The 26,938-nt window shown below is 38.3% G+C and overlaps 1 protein-coding gene across 1 annotated transcript in view; it reads right to left on the minus strand.

Moving 5' to 3' along the window:
- Positions 1–657: 657 nt before the first annotated feature.
- SNX25 (sorting nexin 25) overlaps positions 658–26,938 on the minus strand; it is a 127,107-nt gene continuing 100,826 nt past the window's right edge. Inside the window, exons 12-19 of the mRNA XM_067551640.1 lie at positions 20,518–20,658; positions 18,472–18,585; positions 14,621–14,785; positions 12,661–12,778; positions 9,794–9,860; positions 6,095–6,276; positions 2,613–2,713; positions 658–1,254 (exon numbers count right to left, since the gene is read on the minus strand). Coding sequence (XP_067407741.1) covers positions 1,174–1,254; positions 2,613–2,713; positions 6,095–6,276; positions 9,794–9,860; positions 12,661–12,778; positions 14,621–14,785; positions 18,472–18,585; positions 20,518–20,658 — 969 coding nt within the window. The 3' untranslated portion in view covers positions 658–1,173. The remainder of the gene's footprint in view (positions 1,255–2,612; positions 2,714–6,094; positions 6,277–9,793; positions 9,861–12,660; positions 12,779–14,620; positions 14,786–18,471; positions 18,586–20,517; positions 20,659–26,938) is intronic.

Raw genomic sequence — 26,938 nt, forward strand, 5'->3', positions numbered from 1 at the left:
ACTGGGAAGTAACCTTGTTTTACATATTTTCAAGTCTTTATTTGTATAGCTTTCCATCTCCAATAGAATTTAGGTCGCTTCGTAAACTGTGGTATGAAATAGGAAATTTAAGGCTATTAGAGAAATCTTGATGTTGCAATAAACTTCACAGTAGAATATGGATCTTATTTTCAGAATTTAACTGTAGTCAGTCTAAATTGTAAGCTAATTGCTATTTCTCAAAGAGACCACAATTATGTTGACTCAGTTTAAAGGAAAGTAATGACTGTTACCGACAAACATTTGATGGTGTTCAGTTATGCATATGTTCATTAAAACCGTATTTATATGTTCTTACACATGAATGAAAAAGCACTATAGAAAGATGTATTTGTTTTACTTCCACTGTATAAAATCAGGAATAGATTTAAAAGTTATGTGCAAGAGGGTGTTTAAAACACAGCAACCGTGAGTAATGTCAGAGTACAAGAGTGGTTTGAATGTCAGCTAATCAAGGAGATAAGCAATTTCTAATTAGTGATTAACCACATATGTTCCAATATGACACACTAATTTTACACATGTTGGACATAGAATATAATACAATGAAAATATTCCCCCTGAAACTAGTGATATCAAACCCATCCACTAGCTACCAATTATCATCAAGTACTGCAATCCAGTTTTGTTATTTATTGCTTACAAATGCTTCAAATTATGGGAAGTCTTTGGTAAAAATAAAATTTTCACAATAACTTTACATGAAGTATTGCACAACAAGGCTCTTCAATACATAAGAAAGAATAAAGGAATGTTCAAATCCTCAATGGCAAAATTAACTGTACAACATTCATTAGTTTACCACCATTAAGCAAAACTTCATTTTTCATAAACGTTTAAAATGTTTTCTAGATTCTTACAACTTATATTAACATTTATATTTCAGTCTGTATCTTAAACAGGAAAGTATTCAAATATAACAATTTAAATAAAACTGGCAACTATACAGCATAGTTTTTCTACCCTACTACAGCATCAGATCTTTTCAAGTCTGTTTACTTCACATAATAAAACTAGAGAAAGAAAACTAAAAAATAATCAAAAGTCCTCAGTCAGCCCTCTATGGAAAAGAGGAAGATAAGTTTAATGTCTGTTATTACACAGACATTTCTCTAGTGGTTTATTTGTGCAGATTCAAACATGAGCAGCTTTAAGCTGTTCTAAATGAATTTTTAGCTCAGGACACAGTTCAGTTAGCAGCAGTTCCATCAAGACCTGAAGAAGAAAAGGAAAAACACTAAGATTAATGTAAACAACAAATAAGAATTTCTACCTCCTTTCTGAAGTGTTCAGAGAATCACAAATAATAGGATCAGATCACCTGGTTCATATAGTCCATTCTACCTGGGACTAGGGATGTAAAGATTTGGTTAATGAGCAATTCATTTTATAGAACTAAATGGCTAAACACTGTGAGCTCCTTCCACTGTGAAGTTCAGTTGGGGGGAAGGGAAGCTAAGCAGAATCATGTGGAGGTTGGCTCTTGGAGGGGAGACCCAAAGTGGAGCAGGTCATCCTGTTAAGTGTTTGCTGATTTACTGCTATCACGTGCTACCTTTATAAACTTAAATAATGACACATTGCATTCCAGCTTTATAAATACTTTTTACTGTTTAAAAGTTAAAAGGAAAATGGTTAAAGAGGCATAAAAATTTCTTCCATTATATTCCAGCTTTATAAATAGTGTTAATTGTTTAAAAGTGAAAAGGAAATGGTTAAGAATGGGGGAGTTAAAGAGTTAATGTGTTAATGACTACAAGAGTTACTGACTGGTGATTTGTGGTAATGACTGAGTTGCTCAGTTAATGAATGAGTAACTCAGTTAATGACTGAGCCCAGCAGCTCCTCCTCACAGCACAGGATCTCAGCTGCTGCAGTTGGCCTGCTGAGGCTCTTGGGGAGGAGCCTTCCCCCGCCCTCTCGTTTAAACATTTGATTAATTTGCTAAATGGTAAGACTGCTGCTCACCGTTTAAACGTTTATCCTGTTACATCCCTATCTGGGACTACCATTCATTTCTCATGTGCTAATGCCATCATGCAGCACTATATTATTTGCATTACCCCAAAACTGGATTTTCAAAAAGATGAGATAGAAAATCTGTTTCTGATAATATGAAAAGGGAGTTGGGGGAGGGAAGTGGTCAGTATTGACACAATGTGCAAAATCCTCAGCAGTACTAAGTTGTATTTCTGTCTCCAGGGGAAGTGGATTTTTAAACACCTGTTCAATATACAAAATTAGTAAGTCTAAATGACATAAATACAGATTTCTGCAATGTCCCTTTAACGGGAAAGGAACCTTTAAAAGTAAGCTTTGAAAAACCTTCTGATGTAAGAAATCTCTGCAAGAAAACAATTTCTTATTTATAGGCATATTGACATTTCTGAGTCTACCTATTATTTTTGTTCTCATAGCGCTTAGGAACCCTAGCAATGGACCAGGACCCCATTGTGCTAGGCACTGTACAGACACAAAAGAAAAAGCCAGTCTTTGGTTCTAATACAGAGCCATTAGAATGTGTAGAACTTAGTAGTATAATAAAGTTCACAGATAATATTCTGATTACTCACATATAGTAGATGCTTATTGGCTCTAGTTTCTTGCAATGCATTGAACACTTTGATTATACCATGACGGGCATTTTGTTGTCCAACAAGGCTCTGTAGAGTATCTGAAACAAACATTTTAGATTATATTTTCATATTGATGTTGATAAAACATATCTTCTTACAATTACTTAAATTGTAAACGCACAAGACAGGGGGTTAAAGGTACACATTCAGGCTCTTATTAAGCAAGAAATGTAAGCACATGCTTAACTTAAAGGATGTGAGCTGTCAGTGAATGGGATTATTTACCTGCTTAAAATTAGGCATGTGCTTAAGCACCTGCGCCAAATACCTTTAAAATCAGAATTTTGTTTATGCTGTGTGACAAACTGCCCACTCTGCTGTGGAGGGTCCCACGCTTTGCTCTCATGCGATGGGTCAGGGCACCACCTGTTGCTCCTGTCTCTGGGATCGGTGCCTTTGTAGTGCACAGTGAGGGGGAAGGGGAAAAAGACCCTGACCCGCTCTCTACTCTGGGCCCCAGCCCAGGGGCCCTATGAATAGCAGCTATGTGCTGCTGACACTGCTTGCAGGTGCTCTTCTTTCCCCTGGGCTATTTCCTCCTCTCTGTTCTCTTGCATCTCGTGGCTCTGGTCTGGTTCCTCTGGTTGATCACAACACTCCTTCCACACTACTGCCAGCTCTCCTTACCTTTTCCCCCATCTGGCTGGAGCAGGGATTTTTATCAGGACTCTAGCTGGGCCTTAATTGGTCCCAGGTGCACCCAATTAACCTGTAGTAACCCCTGCTCAGTCTGCACAGAACAAGGCCCAGAACATTCTGGGGATTATATATGTCCCTTCTATGACCCTTCTGCTGCCATTTGGCTCTGCTGTCTCACAACTGTTTTGGCACCCCTCTCTGAGTGTTATTACCGAAAATATTAGGTGCTTAACAGTGCAGAGCATCAGACCTATAGTCTCATATGTTATTCAAATATTCACATACACAAACATGAGAGTTGATAAGTGGTAAAATTAGTTGAAAATACCAGTTTCTGATCATCTGACCAAGTGATGTGAAGGAGAGATGTGGTCTCAGTGCTGCCTCTCAAAATTAAAAAAGCCTACATATCCCCAAATAAACAGAGCAATGAAAAATTTCTAGATAAATTACTTACAATTTGAATTAAATAAATCGTATTAGAGAGGAAAAACTAGGGCTATCTTGGTTGACCATTAGCAATATGTAGCACATTACATTTTGCTATTTAAAAAATAAGCTTCTAAAACATCCTGTGTTTTTCATAAAGAAGCTATGATCAACTATTTTAGTTAAGCCAAGTATGTATAATGTACCAAAAGGCTATTATGATGTGCGTTATACTATGTCAAATATTTTCCATGCACATCTTGTGTTGTGTTTTGCCTGTTGAACTCAAAGAAAAAATTACTCAGAAATGTGTTTATAACAGAAAGCTTAGTGAAGCAATCAAATACATTATTGAAGCCCCTCTATCCAGGTGATGGGGAGATCAGGAAGTAGGGAATTTGAGTTTATTAGGCTAAAATTTGAAATCTACCTTCACAATTATCAGCTGATTTAATACTAATTTACCAGTCCCTACCTATAACATACTTTTCTGTCAGAAAACTACATGTTTATTATTCGGATATGCCCAGATATTCAGCTTCTTTGGAAGCAGATGGTCACAGACTTGAACAAATAGCTACATCTTCAGAGCTCTAGTTACTGGGACACAAATCCCAAAGGTTGATTACATTTCTTGAATAAAAGGAGGAAAAGATTACCTTAACTTTGCCTACAATGAAATATGGCATAGCAGGAAAGTGGAAATGCCTCGTTAATCCTCAAAAAAGGAAGAAGCTGTGAGTCTTGACTTAAAAACAACACTATCAGCTGAGGGTTTGTGAGTCAGGAAGTGGCAAATTAGTAGTGTGGATAAATCTCGGACCATTTTTCCCCCTATAGCTCAAATCATGCCTTAAAACAATTTTTGGCTTCTTGATAAAACAACAGTAGGTATAAAAATATGGAGAAGGCTGATTTTAGCATATATTAATTACACACAAAAAATGTTAAAGTTGCAAAGTCAAGCACTCAAAAATTATTACTTTGCCAAACTTTAACTATGTAGCCATAGCCAACCTTAATTCTGGCATTTCATAAGCAACTGAAATCAGGGTGTTATAATGGGAATTATCTGGCACCCTTAACAGGCAATGCCACCTGCTCCACCTATAATAAAGATTTGACCCATAAAAAGGGATACTGAAACAATAAGAACGAAAGTTATGGGGAAGGGTGTTTTATGACTATAAGACGGAAAAGCTTCAGTTTGTAGGAGTTACTTCTACAGCCAAATGATACTGGCACGTTGCATATGTGTCACAACAACAGTGTTGAGACAGGCTCCAAATTACTGAAGAACATTCTCAGCATATTGTAAATGGGAAAACGGGTTATTTGTCACTAATGGAGTTTTCTGAATAGATCACCTCTAAAGAACACCGTTCTGGGAGATCTGTGCCAAGCCAAGCTGATCTGCAACTATATGAACAGCAGTTAGAATCTAGCTAGGAACATATGGCTAAGCTTCAGGGTGCTGGGACCACATCTACAAAAGAAAGCTAATGAGATAAGATGGGTGATCAGCACTTCTGAAAATCAGAGCACTTTGATTTACAAGTCTCAATATGGATTTAGGAGCCTAATCTGAGTCTGAAAATTTTGGCCTACAACGATTGATTGATTGAATGAATGAAAGGAGATTTAAATCTGTAAGAAAAGCTTAATGTATTAGCTAAACTGCTCAGAAAGGGTATATCTAGAGGTTAGAACATGGAACTGGGAGATAGAACCAAGAAAATAACCCAGGTTTCCTATCTCTAAATTGTTGTAGTCTACATTGGAAAAGTTACTTACTCTTGTCCTTAAGATGAGAGTTTAACAGGAAGAAGTTCACACAGGTATGTATACCAACTATGTGCATAATTTGATGTCCCCAAATCACGTATTGTTTTTTGTTTGCTTTTCTTTTACTTCCTTTAAATGGCATTAGCTTTTCTATATTATTCCAAAAAATGAATATTATCTAGTTAGTTTCAAAGGTCAAATGAAAGACACTAAGGAATGACTACGAACTGGCACTAAAATTTATCTAATACCCTCATGAAAGAGTTTAAACTAAAAACAGTGTTGTTTGAAGTTGAGGGGTGAAAATCTCAGCCAAAGGAGAAGAGTCAGATCTTACTGACTTTGCTACCAGTTTTTTAATTCTCTGTTAGATGTGGGCATAAAAGTCTCATCCTGTGCTGAGCAGCACTGCAATTTACCTTCCAGAGTCATGAATAAGGGCTGGAATCAAGATTGTGCTTGTTTCCAGCATTAAAAGGTAAGAATTAAACTGCAGAGAGAAAAAGGTCAGGTTAACCTTTATTTCTCTCATCTGTGGTTACATAGAGAAACACTGATGTTCTCACCTGGAATGTTTTCAAGTAGTTTTTGCTGTGCTCTCTGTTTTGTCTCCTGACTTTGCTCTTCACTTTTGGATCTTGTTGGGGGTGCTAATTTTCCATTTGGCCAGAAAGCATCTCGGAATACACTGATGTAATAAACAAGCATTGGCTCGCTGAATATCCAGTTTACTGTGTCACGTATTTGTCTTTAAAAAGAAATTTAAAAGGGAATGTGTCATAAATCATACTTCAGATTTTATACAAACAAATGATGGAAGCCACAACCAACTTCATAAAACTGTACCAGTTTATCAGTCTATGATGTGTGTTGATTTGGCCAGGGCCCCCCACTTCCCATTCAGTTATGAGTATTCTAACCACAAATGTAGCTTGGGATGCTCCAAATGTATGATACTGGGGTGTGGAGTATACTGAACGCAATGCAATTTAAGGAATACACATATTTAAAGGAGTGGAGAGTAGCCACACACACACTGGGGTCTTGTACAAAGGCTCACTGATCAGGAAAAGCAGAGGAAGGTGAAGAGCCGTACCGATAAGTTCAATGGCAGTTGGGAACCACAACCTGATAGTATGGACATATGTTCCAGTTGGGTAAAACAGGCTGAAGCTTTTCCAGAAATGTAACCAGGAAGCTCCTTCACAGATTGTGCTGTAACTCTGGTGACTGATAGAGCTGGTAACCTCCTCCTGTGGTTAAATGTATCATCTCGAACACTCTTAGCTTAAAGAGCTCAAGTCTGGGATATACAACCAGCTCCAAAACAATGAACCACCATATTATCTGCTTTGCTACAACACCACAATCTAAAAATGATACCACAGTTTAAGTACGTAAAAAAACCCTCAACATATGTATGACCAAACCAACAGAAAAACCAAAACACTCCCAGAAAGTATGCACGCATGCACACACAGAGCTACCTATCTGCACTGTGTGAACAACAAGAGGGACAAATTCAATTTAAAAATCAGTAAGTGGCTGTTGTCAAAGGCCATTAGTCTATTAGGACTCAACCGCAACATTTCCCATAATTTCTTGTCCAATTTTCCATTAGATAATGTGTGGGAGGCTATAAAAGCAATTCTGGCATGTGCAATTTGAGCTGCTGAAAGGATGATGGGACAACCTGTACTGTTATTTGATTTCTGGGATGTGCCACCTACCTGTATGACAGCACAGATAAAATAAGGTAAAAATATTGCTTTATGTCAGGGTCACAGTAACTTTTCACTTGGTTGAAAGTACTGCAGAAATAATTTAATTTTACAACTTTTGGAAGTGAAATGCTATTATCATGGTTGTTCTCCATTTTCTAAGCGAAAACATTATCTGATCAGGTAAATCCAATATGACAAATAGCCCAATTTATCTGTCAGTGAGAAGATTTTCCCTTACGGATAATAGTTACTATACATTTACATGGAAGCATGTTATGGTACATTTTGATGTTTACAAATATTTTTGTTTGATTTACTTTTGGAGGTTTTCCCCAGTAAGAATTAGAGGTTATAATACAAACTCCAGTACTCTAACTTTGCCCAAATCAGGGATCCAAAATGGTACTTTGGCAGTATCCTGAGGAGTGCATGTAATTAGCATTAGATGGAGCAGATTGCAACCACCTTCATCTTTAATATGAAGACATGGCCTTCAGAGATTAAGGGGGAGATTTTCAGAGGCAGAAATGGGAGTTAATCACTGAACTCCCATTGATTTTCTCTTTCAAAAAGACTCCAGGTTTATTCAGAAGTAACATAAGGCATTCTTCATAACGTGGACCACATCTAAAAAGAGAGAGCAGACCATGGACTACCTCTCCTTTTATTCACTGTTGCCTAACATCCCTTAGCCACTACAGCAATTGCTTACACAGAAAAGTAATTATTGGAGAAATATTTAGGGTGAAATCCTTACCTCATCTCTGAACCCTTTTTAGGTAAAGTGACACAGGGGGTGTCTGGCGAGGGGAGGATTCCCCCAGCAAAAAGACTGTGGAAGACTGCCATAAGGCTGTCTTCTGAGGACCATCTGTCAAGCCCTGGTGCAGGTGGTGTTCCAGGGACAGAGGCCCAGCACACAGTGCTGAAGAGATTCCAAGCAAAGCTGTGACCCACAAAGCAGCTCAGGAAGCTGTCATAACTCAGGCAGGCTCCCAATATGATCTAAATTATGCCAGGGTCCATGGAGCAGCTCAGAACTGGGTGGGTAAAAAGATCACTTAAAGCCTCCTTAGCCCCCCATCCCTTCAGGGGAGCACCTTTCAGAGGTGCAGCACACAATCTCACCCTTACTGTATTTTAGTTGTCTTTAATGCAATTTAGAACCAACAACAAGGAAAAGAGCTAGCACAATTCAGCCAACCAGCTCCTAATGTCCCACCAGTAAGTACACCAGGGTCCACAATTTGAGAACTTTTGACTTACTCAAACTCTTCTGCTCATGTCCCATCTACAGGCTTTATACCTTTCCCCAAACCAACAGGAAAGTAGACATTTAAATGTAGTGTTCAAGCTTCAAAAGGTTATGAAGACAGTGGAGAGTAACAAATTATGTTTCATTTTAAAAAGTAGCTTTAAAAAGCTTTTCTAGAGCCTGCAATGGTGATGAAACCAAGCAAAGATTTGTGGAAAGGAAAAACCCAGATACATTCACACCAAATTTCTGCTCTATTGAATGACTACTTTACCACAGGCCTTTGCATCTGGCAGAAGAGTTATATTAGTCAACATTTTTTAACCAAGGAAGGACATGTTTTTCCACAATAATTTTCATGAAGAGATTTCCAGCTTTGTACACAGCTCTGTGGCAGCCAGACTGCAGGCCTAAACCTCATGACAAGACCATGTTAATGAAAAACTGACATTTTGCCTTGCACAGGAATAGTTATATGTTGCTCTTTTACCTTATAAACAAACCATGCTAATCCTGTCTACTTAAAATTGTTTCTGTCACTTAGTTAAATTTACAGTCTCTTGTACAATGAAACAGCTTAAAACAAAAATCTACTTTTAGCTGTAGGGAAAAATCTCTGTGGGATCATAAGAAAAGCAGATAGACTCACAAAATAAAAACCATTCAAGCCATCGTAATATTTAACTGCTATTTCACTCTTAAGAAAAAAAGGAACAATTCATTTTTATAGCATGCCCATTTCTCACCAATGAAACGTATTTGCTCTTTTCTAATTTAATTCCACAAAAGGCAAACCTCTGTGAAACAATCTTAATTTCAGAATTGTAGTACAGATTATATGAGCAGAAACATAATGCCACACACCTGCCTCAATGGATGTAAAATTTGATGGGACCAGTGGTGATTTGGACAGCCCCAGTAGAAAGTAGAGGAAGAGAGCACATGCTGGGGGAATGCAGGTGGCCCCTCCTCCTCTAGAGAGTCTATCCACCCTTAACCAGCTGGAGAAGGAGGGGGACTGACTGGCTCCTTGCTCTACAATTTCATTAATTTAAACCTTAGCCTGGGTCCTTGGGAGACTCTTCTTGATCCCTTTGCATGTCTATGTTAGATTCTGTTCTGATCAACATGAGAATAAACTTAATTTTAAGTTGCAGTAAGACAACAATGGCCTAGCCATAACTATATGAACAGAATGTCTATAGTTATTTTCAAATAGTCTGCTTTCAGTTATTTATCCATGCAGCAATCATTCCAGTATCAGAGTTAAGGTAACGGCTACTTACTTGTTGATAGTTCTTCCAAAAGTAACTTGTACTAGTGCAATTAGTGTCTTTCTGACCCACTTAAACACTAGAATAATGAAAAAGGAAAAAAAAAAATAAAGAGAAAGCATTCAGTAACTCTAGGTCCCACAATCATGCCCCAGTAATCTACAATACATTTATCTACTATTATCTGTATTAATGTTTCACTTTTCAAGTTTTTCATATGCAGTTCTTTCACTTCTGATTTTTTTCCGTCTGTCCTGCTATGCTGTTATTTTTGGGTTATTTTACTAGCTCCTTTAACTTTCTAGAAAGAATAAAGGTGACTATGCAATAGCTGGGGTTGCAAGAAATAACACACTTCTTTTCGATTCGGGATATTTGTTCTTGCTGTATCTGATAGTGGCATTTCCATTTCAACTAGAGCAAATCCCAGCCACATCTTAAGAGCTACTGTTGTTGTTCATGGCCAGCTCTAATGTAAACCTGTGTAGCTTGCTGTCCACAGTTCATGTAATACTGAAGACTTTTGCAGGCAGTGTTTGTAATTCAGCACTGTCATTTTAATAAAAGATTAAATAAATATCTAACACAGAGGGTTGGAATAGTGTAAGCATTGTTACCATAAGTAATGTGTGACACCTTATTTTCCAATACACAGTAAGGCAGCAGAAGAAACTATTATGCAGAAAAAAATATGTAGACTGAAAATGCAGTGAGTTTTTCTTTGAATAAGCTTCAACTACCCGGCACTACTGAAAAGGGAAGTAAAAGCCTTAAAAACTCATTCAGCAAACTGGACATCATGGAAAACATTCAAGCTTCTCACAAAGTTGGTCACTTCTTTTCTCTATTGATTTGCATCTCAAAAAATTAATTAGTTGTCCTCTGCAGAAAGTGAAACTGCACAGGAAGTGAGCAAGTTAGCCACATGGGGGCTTGCTCTTCAAAATGTGCATCAGCAGCACAATTAAAGTTCTATAATTACTTTTTTATCCTTGCATTTAGAGCCTTCCGATCATTGGGTTCAATCATTATGTTAGTCATTTTTTTCATGATTTGACCATGCTGGAGCTAAACTGTGTGAGCCTTCCTTACTCAAAGACCTCCAAAAGCAAGATTGGCTAGGAAAAGAATGCTGTAGCACTGTAGCTTGTTGACTGATAAAGGGCCCTTTGCTGCTAACTCAACTTGGACAGCAAAGAAAACAAAACAAAACACAAAGTGGGATTTTCAACAGTGGTCAGTGTTAGCCTAAACTTTCTCCTACTGAAGTCAGTGGTAAAACTCCCATTGGCTTCAATGGAAACAGAATTAGGCCAATGCTGGGCCTAATAGTGGTTTACTCTTGTCCAACAAGGACTAACAATGGAAGTGCTCAAATGCCTAAGCTTGCACTTACCACCTCGCATGACTTGATTCAACATTGCCACCTTTCTATCAGGGCCATTTAGTGAAAGTTCACAAATAGAGATTAAAAAATAAGGAGCATCAAATGTTACCAACAAGAAGGTACATAGGGTATTTTTTCATGTAACTGGTAATAACACAGAAAGAACTATGCTAAATTGAAATCACTGTTTCACATTTTCTATGTATAGAAATAGAACAACAGGCAGAAACAGTGTTAATATTCTGGACCATAATGCCTAGTGGATTTGTACACTACAAACATCAAAGCCAATGAAGAATTAGATTTTTCTTCCTTCTGATAGAAATATGAACTGTGATTGTTCCAACGATATGCTTCTTTTTATTCTTTACAGCTAGCCAAAGACTTTCATCGAGTTTAGATAATAGGAAGCCATAGAAATAATTATTATTAAACCATTTTTCCAGTTTTTTTAGATATAGACAAAGATCTATATTGTTAATTTCTGGTTCATATTGGAAGGGTTTCTTTTTTAAAGAATATATAACCTTGATGTTTACATTAATTGTGGCCCATCACTACTTCATAAGCCTTTTTTGCACCTGTATGTCTAACACTAGGATATGTGGTATTCAACAGTGGCACTGAAATTCTGGATATATTTGCAAACAAGAAAAAAGGCAGCTTCTTGTCATCAAGAATAACTGAAAGAAACAACAATTTGAGTATTCCCTGTCAAATCCTCAGTAAAATTTCACTCTCTTAACAGTGGTGTCTTGGGAAAGATCTGTATTTGCAAAGATCTCCAGTTGGGGCATGTAAATGCAGCACTTTGAAAGGTGTGATATTTTATAATAGTTGCTCTGAAAAAAAAATTTAAGCAATCACTAATTTTGGCTACATATAGTTGCATCTTCTAGTGGACACAAAATAGTTCTGTTTGATGCTTCTGCCCATGGACCTGATCTTGCAGCCATTACTCACATATGTAAGGGATGAGAGATCTGGCACCACACCAGTTCACAATTCTATCATTTTGTTGCTTCAATTGTACTAGGTACTTTAGGTATATTTGGAGTAATACACTTCTTTTATAATGGACATGGAAGTCATGTTGCTTTGACACATGCACATGTTCAATCTGATAAAACATCTACTTTCCTTTTCTTTGTAAGTAGTTCACTATAAAAAGGAGTATACTGACACAAAAGCATATTCAGATTTTTGCCTGCGTTTTGGAAATACAGAACATTTTTAAGCGGAGGTGACGCTTACAAATATTTAATGCAAAAATCCCACCCTGTTGAATTATTACTGCACTGCTATGATTGGGAGCTTAACCCCAGAAGAGTCAGGAAGAATTTCCAAAGAAATTCGTATTTTATATTGCAAAAATATCTCCATTTAAATGATAGGAAAACAGTGACTCATTTTGATGTCTGAAAATCAGCATTTCCTAACTTTCTTCTTGACCAACAGAATCCACTAATGAACATGCAAGTTCAAAGCTTACTTCCTCGCAGCTCAAAAATCTCTCCAATCAGCATAAAGCACGGCTCAGCAAGAGCATCTCGTTTCCCATCTACATCATCTCCATAGTCTGACAGGTCACTATCTTCTTCTGTCTCCTCCTAAAAGTGCAATACAGGAAAAGCATGGAAGACAGTTGGTAAGTTGATTTTAGAGTTCCTTTCCCTCCTGGCTAGTTAGTTGATGTACCTGAGTCACCTCTCATTTATAATGGTGCACAATACTAATAATTCTGTTTTTCCTCTGATTTGGTTTTGGTCTGGACAGCTAAGAAATGTATTCTAAATGTATAGAGTTCTCTTCAAGTAGCTGTATAAATAGTACAGATCTCAAACAGCTCCAATATATCATCTTGAAAACAATAATAAAGAGGAATATTCCTAGGCTAACATATTTGAAGAACCCAAGTGACCTAGAATGGAAAAAAGAAGTTACAAAATGAGAGCATTTCCTCTAGAAATTACAAAACAAGGAATAAAGCGAAAAACTCTTCTTTAACAAGAGCACATGTAACCTGCAGCAAGCTTTTAGGGTATTAGTTCAGGTCCAATAACTGCAAACAAGCCTACACTGTACCACTGGGCAATAATGGAGCTGTAGCACATGCTGAAACCCTGGGGCATCCGGGGAGAAACACTGGTCTGGGATCCATTCACAATGCCCTTCTCTCAACTTTTTAGAAACAAAAGGAAAAAGTAAAGAAAAAATAGGACATTCTGCTTTCTCCATCCACTTCCATCATTATTCTTTTCTTATATCTACATGGCTGGTAAGACCAAGATAGTGGGGAGACTAAAGGAATTATTCACCAGAGTTCACCAGTGGAGGAGGGCAGGGAAGTACGGCTGGTATGTTGGGTTTTCCCCACCTCTGTTTCTTAACTTATAGAAAGAATCTGCAATGGGAGGAAAACAGCCTGTTGCCAACACCACTGCTAGTTCTTCCTCTGCCTGTATAATGTGCTCCCCACCCCCTGACAGACAAGCATAATGACCCTGAAGACTTCCACCCAGGCCTTGGTCTCAATTTTCTGGGAATGCAGCCTGCATGTCCCCACAAAAGAAAGCCAGGCAGGAGGAACCACCAGGTCTGAGAGATGTCTGTTGGTGGAGTCCCTCAGGAAGCAGATCAGAGAGCTAGCAAGAGAAGATGGTTCATCTGTATAGCAACCAGGAGCGCAAGGACTTCCTTGGCAAGACACATATGGGAGGTGAGAGGCAGACCAGCTGAAAGTCTCTGGCTAAAGATAAACGAGGTAAAAAATAGGGGCGATGTCATAGTGGGAGTCTACTATATACCACCAATCAGAAAGATGGATGAGGAATTTCTAGAATAAATAACAGAAATATCCAAAGAAAGGAGTGAACGGATTGTTGATACACTGACTTGCATGGATGTTGAACTTGATCATAAAATCATCTCTATTAAATAAATAATAAACCCTTCTGTTGACCTGGTCTTGCAGCATCTGAAAAGCAGAGGCTGAGTGGATACTCCTGCTGCTGAAGGAATTCATCATTCAGACAGGGATGGCTTTTATCTCTGACTTACAGGGATACTTCTGAAGAGTGAATTTTTTTGCCTTTCAAATGCACAAGACAGCAGAGATACCACTGGACTGCTCTACCAAGTCTTTATATTTTAAGCTTTTGAAATGTCAAAAGCTTTGTTAGCACAGAGTGTCCCAAGCTGTTTGCTTGGAATATGCAGTTTATACCACTGTCGATATTATATATTTTCCACAGAGATAAAATATGTTTTATTAGAAAACTGCATTAAATTTAGTAGAGAGCTTTAATATCTCACCATTGGTTTGCTTACAGTGAACTGAACTGCATCTTTGCAAACACCTTCCAGTATTACCTACCATTCAAATGTGTTGTATTAACAGCTTATTTTGGACAAATAATTATATCTAGAAAAATTACTTTTCTACCACTCACTTCTTGATGAGAAAAGAAATCACCAGGAAGCCTTTCAAGAAATGACGAGAGTGAAAAAGCAGATTTCTTTCCTTGAACGTCAATAACTTTGAGATGCTCAGGGGAAGGACTCAAGAAAGCATAAAGTGCTTCGCTCTGACATAGTCTTTCATCAGAAAGCAGCTTCTGTGGAGAAAACAGAATGAAGAAAATTCACAACACACCAATTAAATATGAATTATTTAAGCAATAAGGTGTAACACTCTTCAGTACAGCTGATTAATACACTAATCAGCTACACAGTGAACTAGCATTGGTGAATAAGAGTAGTTAGTGTCTGTCACATCTTAGAAAGACTTGAATTTCAGTAACGTTTTCCAAATTAGTAGCATTTTTAAACGTTAAAACTTTTTTTAAAGGAAATCTTATGCCATGAAGATTAGTTTCTAGATAATTTGTTTTAAAAGTTATTTATTTAAAAGTGTAAAATTAAAATTCCTATAAAAATGGCATTGCAGAGTTCAAAGTTCATGATCTCACAATCACTCTTAGATCAAACTGACCAGAGCAGTGTTTCTCAAACCTTTTGTGCTGGTGACCCCATTTGGACTTAAAAAAAATTGTGGCCCCCCCCCACCCCCAGAAAAAATTGCAACCACCCACCTGCTGAAGGAAGGGGGCTTTAGTCCCCTGCCACCCGTGGGGCTCCCGACTGGGGGTTTCTGTCCTGACGACTCCATCAAACCGGGGTCACGACCCACAGTTTGAGAATCACTGCACTAGAGGGATGGTTTTTCTAAATGCCAATGCTACAGGCTCAACTTGAGATCCAAAACTCAAAAGGAGGGGTTTTTTTGGCTTGTACATCCCCGCCAGCAATGAAGACTTAAACACAAGGGCTGACTCAGCTCTTACTTACACTGGTAATATACTAATGGTTGCAATGGATTTACTCTTGACTTAGGCCAGTACAAGTGAGAGAAGTATTAGGTTTGTTGGTAACACTTCTGGTAAAACAATGTGTGACCCAGAACAGAATCCAACTCACTTTCCCATAGCCATCTTGGCTCTGCAATTATTTAGTAGTAAAAAGTAATACATTTTAGCTAGTAAAATATGCAAATAGGACACACACAGAGGAAATATACAGGGAGCACATATGTTGAGTAAGGAGGAGCTGTTTTTACATAATCACTTTTCATACAATAACCATAGTTCCAGTAAAATTCTGATAATAGCTTTTCCTTCTGCCAAGGCTTTGTATGTGCTTTGATTTTCACAGATTGTTGCCAGTAATTCTTTCCCAGCTAGGCACAAGTATAACTGCCCACCCACTAAGCTCCCCCCTGTAGTTATGCCCATGTGTCATTTTTATTTTTCACTGGCAAATACAATTTGGAGCTTCTTGGTTGCCTGAAAACTATACTTTCACTACCCGATTTACTTCATTGACAGGGAAACCTGTACAGAAAAACTGGATTGAGTTCTTAGCACCAGAGAAGCAGCACCAAGAGAAGGGGGTTCCTCAGACACTGACAAAAAAGAAGGTTTCCAGGAAAAGGTTATCGGGATGGAGGATGGGGCACCTGATCATGAACAGCTGGGAGTGAAGGGAATCTAGAACAGCAGGACACAGAAGGGGGAAAAAGAAAGTCTAAAGTTTGATGCTTAAAATCTCTAGTGTTTGTTTATGGATAGCACAGCAGCCAAAGAAAAAGCAGTTAGATATGCCATAATTTATTTGAGTTTCATGTTTCAATGCGTTGCTGCGACTTGTAATGAGGCCTTTGAAAAACAGCAATGAAATGGCAAACATTCAGAGATTGAAATCCTATTACCAGTTTTTTAAAAATGCACATTAAATATTAATGGTGCTTAGCTCCACTTCAGCAACGTTCTACCTTTGAAAGACACATACATACAATTATTTCACTTCCTGAGGGAACTATACCATACTGTTTTACAGCAACTTTTGGTTGTATTATAGAAACTGGAAAACAAACAAAAGCTATCTAGGAAGATTACTCTAAGGTCAAATAATTTACTTTTCATATCAATTAATACACTAGTTTAATTTTTCCTGACTCACCAGTGGCCTATTAGTCTCTGAACATCAGAATCTACAAAAGCTTTTCTTAATTGTTAAACAGTCTGCTTTAAACAAATAGCAATGTTAAACCCAAGTGGCCCTGAAAACCCTACTGCTGTATCTGTAAATTGTACAACGTCTCCTGTTTGGTGCTACTTGAGGCCAAATGCAATTTCCAAGTGTGGAGCAAAATACAGCCACTTCAAAGGTTGTCCTATCTAAAAGTACCTTTTATTCATTTATTTACATTTAAAATAATAACGATGCCTACCCAAGGTTCTAGGCCACCTAATGTAATTAATCATACAATACATACAATCAAATTAAACCTCAGCAGCATTGAAATCAGTTCCACAGGAACGTAGCCAGCCAACTCCTGTTCCCCTTCATCTAGGAAGCACACCTTCAGTCTCCTCTTGAGACCCTAACCAACAGGTGTCTTTTGCAGCATGCCAGGAAGGTCACCAAATTCAGGCTACTCTGGACCAAACGAAGGAGCAAGTTCCAGAGTCTTGGATCCCTGATAAAGAATGTCCTGCCATCGCCCCCCATCTTTTATAACAAAGAGGATCACCTCAACTGTCCTATTGACCACAGCTACAGCAGAATGACAAAGGGAGAGGTGGACCCTCAGCTAGGCCAGTCCCGGCCATTTAGGGCTTTATAGTCTACAGGTAATGACCAACACCTTAAACTCCACCTGAAGACCAATAGGGAGTCAGGCAAATCCCAAAGCACTGGGGTCACATGCTCCCAATGAGATGCCCTGCTCACTAAGCAAGCACATATATTCTGCATCAGCTTCATTGTCTGAATGGTTTTAAGGTGTAGTCCATGTACAGCATATTACAATAGTCTAATCTTGAGGCAACAAAAGTATGGATAACATTGGCCAGGTTCACATAAGAAAAAAAGGTTGCAACCACTCTGCCAGACACAGATGGTAAAAAGCTGATAGGGTCACTGCTGTAATATGATCTTCAAACAGCACCTGAGGGTCTAAAATTGCCCCTAAGATGTGAGCACTATTAACCAAAGTCAGACATTCTCCCTCAACCAAAGGGGCTGATATTACCTCTGCTATCTCCCCCAGCTGCTTCCCCCAACCCATCATCATCAGCTCAGCTGTAGCTGGGCTCAGCATCAGCCAGCATGCTTGCTCTCATCTTGTCTCATCTAGACACTGGCTGAGGTGCAGAACTACATCATCTGAATCAGAAGAGACGGAGACATACAGCTGGATGGCACTGGCATAGTAAAAACACCAAACTCCATGCCCCTTACGAGCCCTCCTAATAGCCCCATACACACATGGAACAGGAGGGGATGACAGAATGGCACCCTGTGACACTGCACACTTGAGAGCTCTTCGGGAATGGCCGGGGGGGGAGGGGGGGGGGGAGGAGGAGGAGGAGGAAGGTTGCCTGCAACTACACTGAGATTTCTGCAAGAGAAAAGAACATAAGACTGTTTGAAGTACAGACTTCCGGAAAGTCACAGAAGGATGAGTGGTATATGAGTGCTCACTGGTCCTCCCAGAGTAGGAGAAGCAGTGACTGCAGCAGAACCATCTATCTAAATAGTGCTTGTAGAACAGTAGTTAAGACACAGAAAGAGGATTTTTTCCTAAAGATTAGGAGAAAACGGGGCACACACTTATGCAGACAAGCTACTGTGGATGCCAGACACCAGCAGCACAGAACAGGGGCAGCCAGTCTGCCTTTAGACTCTACAATTAATAAAATGTTCCCTTTTTTAAAGCATACTATTTTTGGTTTCTTACCTGTAAGAAGTTATTTAACTGGTTCTTGGACTTTTCCATGAATTTCTGATCTACAGATTTGAAGGGCAGCTTACTGAGAGAAGGCAACTGAACTTTCTTTAATGATGGAAAACACTGTGGAGAGAGAGGACAAAACACATTTTTCCCCCATCCCATTTTTAGGGCACACATATAGCAAAAAGGCAGGAAGGGGTATGGGTCAAAATGGAGATGCAAGGACATCACCTAATTTTGCTCTCCCTTCCACATCCCTCTGAGTGTCCTGAGGAATTCCTTCCATTACCCACCCATAGTTAACATAGGTTAGGACATCTTCCTTTGGAGCCTCATCACTACCAAACCTGTACCAGCCAAAAGAGTTCCTTCAGAATAACATGAAGTACTTTCTTTCCCAAAGGGCTGTCCATCCTAGTGCTGCAAGCCCTCGTTTACTTTGGGAGCCAGAGACTGGGCCTGGAACTCAAAACTGGCTCATATGGCAATGCACAACATAAGTCACTAGGACACTGGATCAGCTCAGCAAACACAATTTATTATTAAACAAGAAAAGGCCAAGTACAAACTTCTTTGCAATCTGTCAATGAGTGCAAAAATAGGCTGCTGGAAAGAAAAGTGGATCCAAAAAGGCAAGAAACTGTAAATAGCAGCTGGTCTGAAAATATAATAATGAGAAGTAACCAGATTCCAGAGTATTTAGTGATTTTCAACCTTTTTTCATTTATGGACATCTAAAAACTTTCAAATGGAGGTATGGACCCCTTTGGAAATTCAACCTATGGTCCATGGACCTCTATCATTAAAGTCTTAGACTGAAAACTGACTGAACAGAATTCAACTAACATGCTTGGCATGGCATTTGATGCAGCACAAGAAAGGGCGTTAAACTGTGGGCTTCTATGGTAACACTTCCAGGTTTTGACCTGTAAGTGGAGGTATTCACATTCTTTTGCTTGATCAGAAAATTAGAATGCCTTTTCTGGGATCTGAAACTTTATTTTCATAGTCATCTTTCACTGACGTATTAGAGGTCCATGGACCACAAGTTGAAAATCACTGTTTTAGCCAAATGAAATATACAATTTCATGTAACCAGACATAAAAAGGAGGGCTGAACAGACAGTGTATGATACAGAGAGAGGGCATGCCATATTCTTGACCAGGAAACAACATGGGATAAGGATGGGCTGTTATAGAAGAAGCAGCAGCAGACAACAGAGTTAGAAGAAGCAGTACAATAGATTAAAAAAAGAGAGAGGAAGAAAGGGAGAAGAGGCGGAGACAGAAAATCCATCTTGCCACGAACAGCATCCATTACTCATAAAGCATAAGACACAAAGGCCAGCGGAGGCATTGGGAAGCAGCAGGTGTGCTATGAAAGTCCAATTACATTGGCAAAGAGTTAAAAAGTTGGAAAGAACATTGTAATTAAAGCAAAGGGTGACAAAGGTGAAAGAGGTGGAATTCAAATTTTCCATCAAATTAAGTCTTTTCCTGTTTTCTTTCTGCCTTTCATTTCAGATTAAATAAACTGCAGCAGAGTGATTTCCTCCATGAGTTTGCTACTGGAACACACTGAGGGAACCCTAGAAAAACTCCAGACTCCTTCCAGTAAAATTAATTTCCCCCATCCCAAATTGGCAGTCTGAATGCAAACTTGCCTACCCCCTTCATTTCTGAAAACCATCAGTCTCCGATTGTCCCTTTTAAGCAGCTACCTCCACCAACCCTTAGTCCTGTTGCTTCAGTAAATTAGCCATCAAGAGGTACCGTACTTGTGAATCAAGAAGCTAATAACCTGACCTTTGAGGCTGGACACCAAAGGTTTATAAACCCATTTCCATCAAACTTTGATGGAGTTTTTGCTTAAAACAGAAACTGCTTGTTTTACTTTGTAAACAAAGTTTTCATATTTGAGTTGATTTCTATATCTTTCACATACACTACAGATGACAATGGTAACTTTCTTTTAAGTACTGCTTTTTTCTGAATGCATATCCAGTATTTTAAAAGATTAAATACCCCACCCACACAAAAGATTATTCATACCTCACTGAGTTTTCGGTGTAGATTTTGAAACTCACTGAGCTTTCTGGGAACTCTCCAGTTCTTAGCTTCAACTCCACCAACTTCTTGTAAACTCACCATCACAAAGTAGCAGGGCACTTGTTCCCCATTTTCCTCTACAACCTGGAAGGAGGGAGGGAGAAGGGAAATGTATATTACCGAGACAGTAAATAGATAGCAAAATGCTAAAAAAAAATTTAACTTGCATACAGATTCATGATCATTATCACAGTTGCACTCTCTCTGCTGTAGCATAAAGGCCTCATGCCAAGCTTTAGTTTAGTGGACTAAATCTGACCCAGGATACTGTGTGTCCTGCAATTTCCTACCAGTTGATCATCTTCTTTGCAGACTGACTTGCAATGCCTCCTGAATCAATAGAATCAATTTTAAATCTCTTCTTGGGACAGCTGTATCCCATTGTCACTTGGCTTCTTCAACTTTCCATGTATTTTTCATGTCAGATTGGTCTCTTCTCTCTTTCCTTCTCTGGTAACAGGCATGCATCCTCACTTTTTACTATACAGGTTTTAATTTCTGCTCCACCTTCTTTCCTAAACACCTTATTGCTGCTTGAGGGATCACTGCTGACAGTCCAAAGTTATTAAAAAACCCTTCTGTGCACAGAAGGAAAGGAGGAGCTGGGGAACTTGCTCTCACATTGTTTCAATAACCAGAGTTTCTGCATTCAAGATCAATTCCACTTCAAAAAACAGTGATCTCTCCTCTTGCTTGCAGTACTTTATTTTGTTCTTAGCATTTTCTTGATTAGTTTCTTAGTCTTTCTGGTATCTCTTTTTTACCGTGTCTTCTCCCGAGATATAGATATCCATAGACACAAGCCATAACACAAATTAATGCCTGTATTTAAAGGTCTGGATGGCACTGTACAAGGCACACATTTTGCCTTTTTTATGCCCTTAATGTCTATAAAGAAAAATAAGTTATTAAAAAATTGTTTGTCCTAACTAGATTACCTATGAATAACAGGCTGAAAGGGAATTATAGCATGCCACTCTGAAACCATCTTTCTAAGGGAAGCAATCTGCATATATTTTGCTGGCATGAGTTTATTTTGGCTTTTTAGGCAATTTTGCTTGCTAACGAGGTACTTTATAATTAGTCCAATTACAGAGGATAAACTGTAAAATTCATATGATGACATCTACTGGGAATATTTTAAAAAAGTCTGCTCATTTCCATTTATGCCAGTGGCAGGTGATTCTAAGAGTTGATAAACCATCACTGTAAGTGCCATTTAATTAAAATAAGTCTTCTTATAAATGTATTTCTTGCTATAATATGCTCTTCCTTGGGCTGCATGCAGGACCATTAAGAAACTCAAGCTAGTGCAGAATGCGTATAATCCCAATTGCTGACAGCTGCAGTGATTCCCACTGAGTTTCCGGATAAAGTTCAAGGTGCTCGTTTTAATTCATAAAAGCCTACATGGTTTCAAACACAGCTATGGGAGGGATTACCTTTCTTTCCCATGCCATGCAGCCACGTTTGAGATTAGCAAAGGGGTTTGATCTGAAGCTCCCGTGATACAAAAAAAAAGAAAAAAGGAGAGACTGGTGACAGGGTGTTTTCTGCGAGTCTAACTACGGAGTCTTTTCCTTCTTTAGTCTGGTAGAGCCTGCATTTGTGCCTTCAGGCACATTGCAAAGCCTTTCTCTCACATGCACTAAGGGTTGGGAGATCAGAGATGAAGGTGCTCTGGGTAAGTGATGATTATTAGTGACTTTCCTGTATTACACATTTTTCAAAAGACTAATAATTTGCAGAGGTGTAGGCATATCTGAATAAAATTACCAAGGGGAGGGGGTGATCCATGGGGAAAATGATCTCTCTACCTGCTACTTTAAATATTCCTTCTTGGTGATCTTTTAGAATATACTCAAAGCAGGGGGGGGAATTAAAACTAGGTCTTCTAAAAATAGTATTCACTCTATTTTCAAGTTGTTATTCACATGGTTCTGCATAGGAAGAATAATTATTAGATGGAGACATAAGTTAAAAGTTCACTCCAGTCACCCATTATTTGATAGCTTTCATAATTCCTTTTTGAGCAAAGAGAAGTTTTGATCTTTTGAAGTTCTTTACATTTGCTATTTTGGATTAGCATGTTACCTAGCAAATAGGTAGCACAATATTTCATTGGACTCTCAATATCTGTAAGAGTTTAAATCGACCCAATTGAAACAGAACCACAATGGATAGAGGTGAGCTGTGACTAGAATACTGAATTTCTCATTTTAAATGCAAATTTACCTTCACCCGTACTGTTCTCACTTTCATGGTTTCCTTTTATAATTTACTTTTTATATTTAAAAAAGCCCATCAGAAACAATGGATTGTAAAAACAAGTTAGAAAAACATGATAAGGAAATGAAATTCCTCAGCCATTTAAAGGTTTTGCTGTAATATTAACCTTTCTTTTGAATCTTTGTCCTACAATTGGGACCTGGTGGCTTGAAAGCCGTTTTCAGATACCACAGTGATGGGCAGAGTACTGAGAATTCAATGGGAATGGCAGGGCACTCTCAGAATTAGGCTCTAAGGCTGCACTCCACAGCTCCTTTCATGACATACCATACTCATACCTTCATCAACCCAGAATCATTGGCTTAAATAGGAGTCTTTCATGTTACACATGGCTAGCTATGGAGAAGAACGACGACTCATCACTCCACACTCAAGTGATTTAGATGGTTTCAGATTCTTAATTCTTCTCCTAGGACAGTGATTTTGCAGCCTCGGGACAATATAAAAATTCATTATTTCAGATTGTGTGGTCTATCATTATGCACCAGATACCTAGTCCAAAAGGGCAAGAATTTCTCTCTCTTCAAACAGGCCTCTGGGCACCAGTGCTCCCAGTCTCTTTCTTACAAAAAAGGGTATGTCTCAGCTGTAGCGCTGGCTTCAATGTCAGGCACCACATTCGTAAACATTAAAAAGTGTCCAGAGCAAAGTAATGAAAATGAGAAAAAGTTTTAGAAAATGTGTATGTTCATATCTAATGAAGAGAGGACCTAAAAGAGGCAATAATACCTACAAACGTATAAAGAAGTGTTATAAAGTCGACAGGAACCAATTACTGCACAAAACAAGTTATGGCCTTAAGCTGCAGTAAGGAAAATTTAAGTTAAACATCAGGGAAAACTTTAGAACTAACAACAGTTACATGACAGAATAAGCAGCAAATACAAAGCAGTTGAATCACCATAATTAGAGACAAAAGGAGCTAGTTTAGACATCCATCCAGGATGATTTAGGAGTAACACAGGTACTTTGCTACTGTGCTGAAGGATGAACTTGTGTGACTCACCAGAAGTTCCTTCCAACTCAAGCGATTCTCCGTAAAAACCCATCTAAACTGCAGGCTACTGAACAGGGGATGATAATGACTAGAGCTGAGCAAATAATTGATTTAAAAGTTTGGGGGCCACACTGAAAAAAAATCCAAAAGAAAATTTGGTTCAAACTAAAACTGAATTATTTTGGTTTACCTCGCCAAGAAAAGAAATGTTTTGGGTACAATGAGACATTTTGTTTGACTTGAAATGAAATAAAAAACCAAAATTAGTTTCAAGTCATTTTGTGGTGTTTTTCACTTAAAAAAAAAAATTAGCTAAATTTCTAGTCAAAACATATCAAAACAGGAAGGTTAAACATTTCATTTCAAAATTTAACTGTTTTGACTTTTTGAATTTTTCTCTCTCTCTTTGTGGGAGGGAATGAAACTACTCACTAAATTCAACCCAAAGTGGAGAATAGTTTCAGTGCCCTGAAAAATGTGTTTTCTGGAGAAAAATAAATACCATTTGCCAGACACACATTTAACGTATTCTGGTCTGGCCAGACATACATTTAACATATTCTTTATATGTTTTATATGGTAAAAGTCTTCACCAGAAACCCTCCCCTCAACTCTAATGATGACATGACTAAGGTGAAGACTTTTACCATATAAAACATATAAAGAACACATTAAATGTGCGTCTGGCAAATGGTATTTATTTTTCATAACCTGATGGAAAGTAAACTCCACTCACCATGCTCACCCTCCGAGTCTCTCTGACTATAATGGAACAACTTGAATGACTGGCGTAAGCAGGATTTGCCCAATATTCTAGATCTAAATATACCATTTCTTGTCAAGGATCAACATTTTAAAAAATAAATGTTACGTTCTAAACTGGATTATTCTGTTTTCACACAGGGGAGAAATTGTTCTCACCCAAAACATGAAACACTGACAAATCAAAAGGTTTTACAGAGGGAAGGCCAGATCCTTAGCTGATGTGAATCAGTGCAATTCCACTCCACTGTGGAGCTATGCCAATTGACAACAGCTGATGATCTGTCATAGAGTATTATATGAAGAGTAATTATAAGTCTTGCTCATATAAGGTTACTGTTTTTCAACTACCGTTACATTAAATCCTCCTTTCAGTTTCTATAAAATACCCAAAATATTTGGGCTCCAAAAACAGTTTTATCAAAACAGCTTGTTTTGAATCAACACCTGCAGACTGTAATTTTTGCAATAATAATTTATTTTACATAGCTACATGCTTTTCTGATAAATAGAAATCTTAAAAACTAACACACGCAAGTCAAGATCAATTACAAATATGGCTTAGATTTCGCTTTCTTTTTTATTGTCACAAATAGATTTAGAATTTTATATATTGCTTATTTAGGTTTCAGTTTAAAAACTGTACAGTTACAGACTATTTCCTTTCCCAAGGAGTTACTCCATACAGTAGTACAGCAACATCTGCCTTCACTAAGACTCTGCAATAAGGACTGTACACTGGGAATTGAAGCTACATTAGAATCCATTATAAACTAATTCTCTTTCAAAAACACATCTTGCCATCACACCAAAAACTGAGATAAACAAGAATCAACTTTATAGAGAAGGAAATGATGCTGACTATTTAGGTCTACTGAACTGATCTATGCTCTGCAGCAAGAAAACTTTAGAATTATTCACTAAAATTTTGTTTGAAAGAACTGCAGCTTCAAGACTTTCCTCAGCCTTTCCATTCAATCACAACATTGTATAAATAAAATACAGTTCAGGTTTCAATGTGCACCTAATTGCCTAGTCTACTAATCCTTACAAGTTATTCATTACGCAACTGGCTCTCAACCAGATATGTCCTGGGATTCCCTTTATCATACTGGACCACACGCAGAACCCCCTCCTCCTATTTAACTGGGATCAAGCCAGGACACCCCATTAATTTAGCAATAAGGGAAGAGAAAAGAAGGGTAGTTGTGACCACTGATACCCGTTTGCAGCCCCTTCCCTCTTAGACAACTACCTCTTTGGGTGCTAGGCAACTGACTTGCCTGGTCAGGATTTTGACTGTACATGTTAATGCTATAATTTTATTCAGGATTTCAAAGTTAAACAAGGTTTTAAGAGACTTGGATAGCCAGGTTGGCAAGAAGACACTAATTACTCTAGTACAATATGCATTAGTTTCAATGAGGTAGGCCATCTCACCTACAGCAGCACAAAACAGAAAAAAACCCAGAATACACTGTAACTGTTCAGTTTAACAAAATGGCACATTAGGTTTAGCATGTTAGATTGAGTAGTCCACTAGAATTGCAACCTGTGGTTTTGTTCCAGAGAGAGCTATCATTAATTTACAGGAACCTAAGACATAAGCAAGTAAACTCCACAGCAATTCGTTCCTAAGTCTATTCCATTTTCACACCGTGAAAATGATTTGAACTTATTTATTTAGAAATATATTTTAAGGAACACATTTTATTAAAAGCATGGGAAGAGATTCTTGTGGAGAACCAATTAGCCTTTACTTTCCTTAAGTGGTAAAAAGTCAATGTAGAATTGGTCCTGTGAGCTGTGCTACTGAATCGCTGTATAAATGTGAACGTTTGTTAGGATGGTCTGGCAACTGTTAGGAAGGAACTGTGAGATCTGGGGTGACCCTAATAACATTTTGATGGGGGGGGGGGGTCCTGGTGGAAAATCAGCTGACCATGTGATCCCAGTGTGGTGCTGTGACCAAAAGAGCTAATGCAAACCTTGGATGCATAAGCAGGGGAATTTTAAGTAGGAGAAGAGAGGTTATTTTACCTCTGTATGTGGCATTGGCGTGACCACTGCTGGAATACTGTGTGCAGTTCTGGTGCCCGCAATTCAAGAACAAATTGTTGACAAACTGGAGAGGGTTCAGAGAAGAGTAATAAAAATGATAAATGATTAGAAAACATCCCTTACAGTGATAAACTAAATAGATTGAGCTGTTGGGAGTCTAACAAAGAGAAGGTTAAGGAGTGACTTGATTACAGTTTATAAATGTCTACCTGGGGAACAAATATTTAATAACGGGCTCTTCAGTCTAGCAGAGAA

The sequence above is a fragment of the Emydura macquarii genome, unplaced genomic scaffold (assembly GCF_026122565.2).
Source record: "Emydura macquarii macquarii isolate MOO-44397 ecotype Brisbane River unplaced genomic scaffold, CSIRO-AGI_Emac_v2 contig_1363, whole genome shotgun sequence".
Classification (NCBI taxonomy): domain Eukaryota; kingdom Metazoa; phylum Chordata; order Testudines; family Chelidae; genus Emydura; species Emydura macquarii.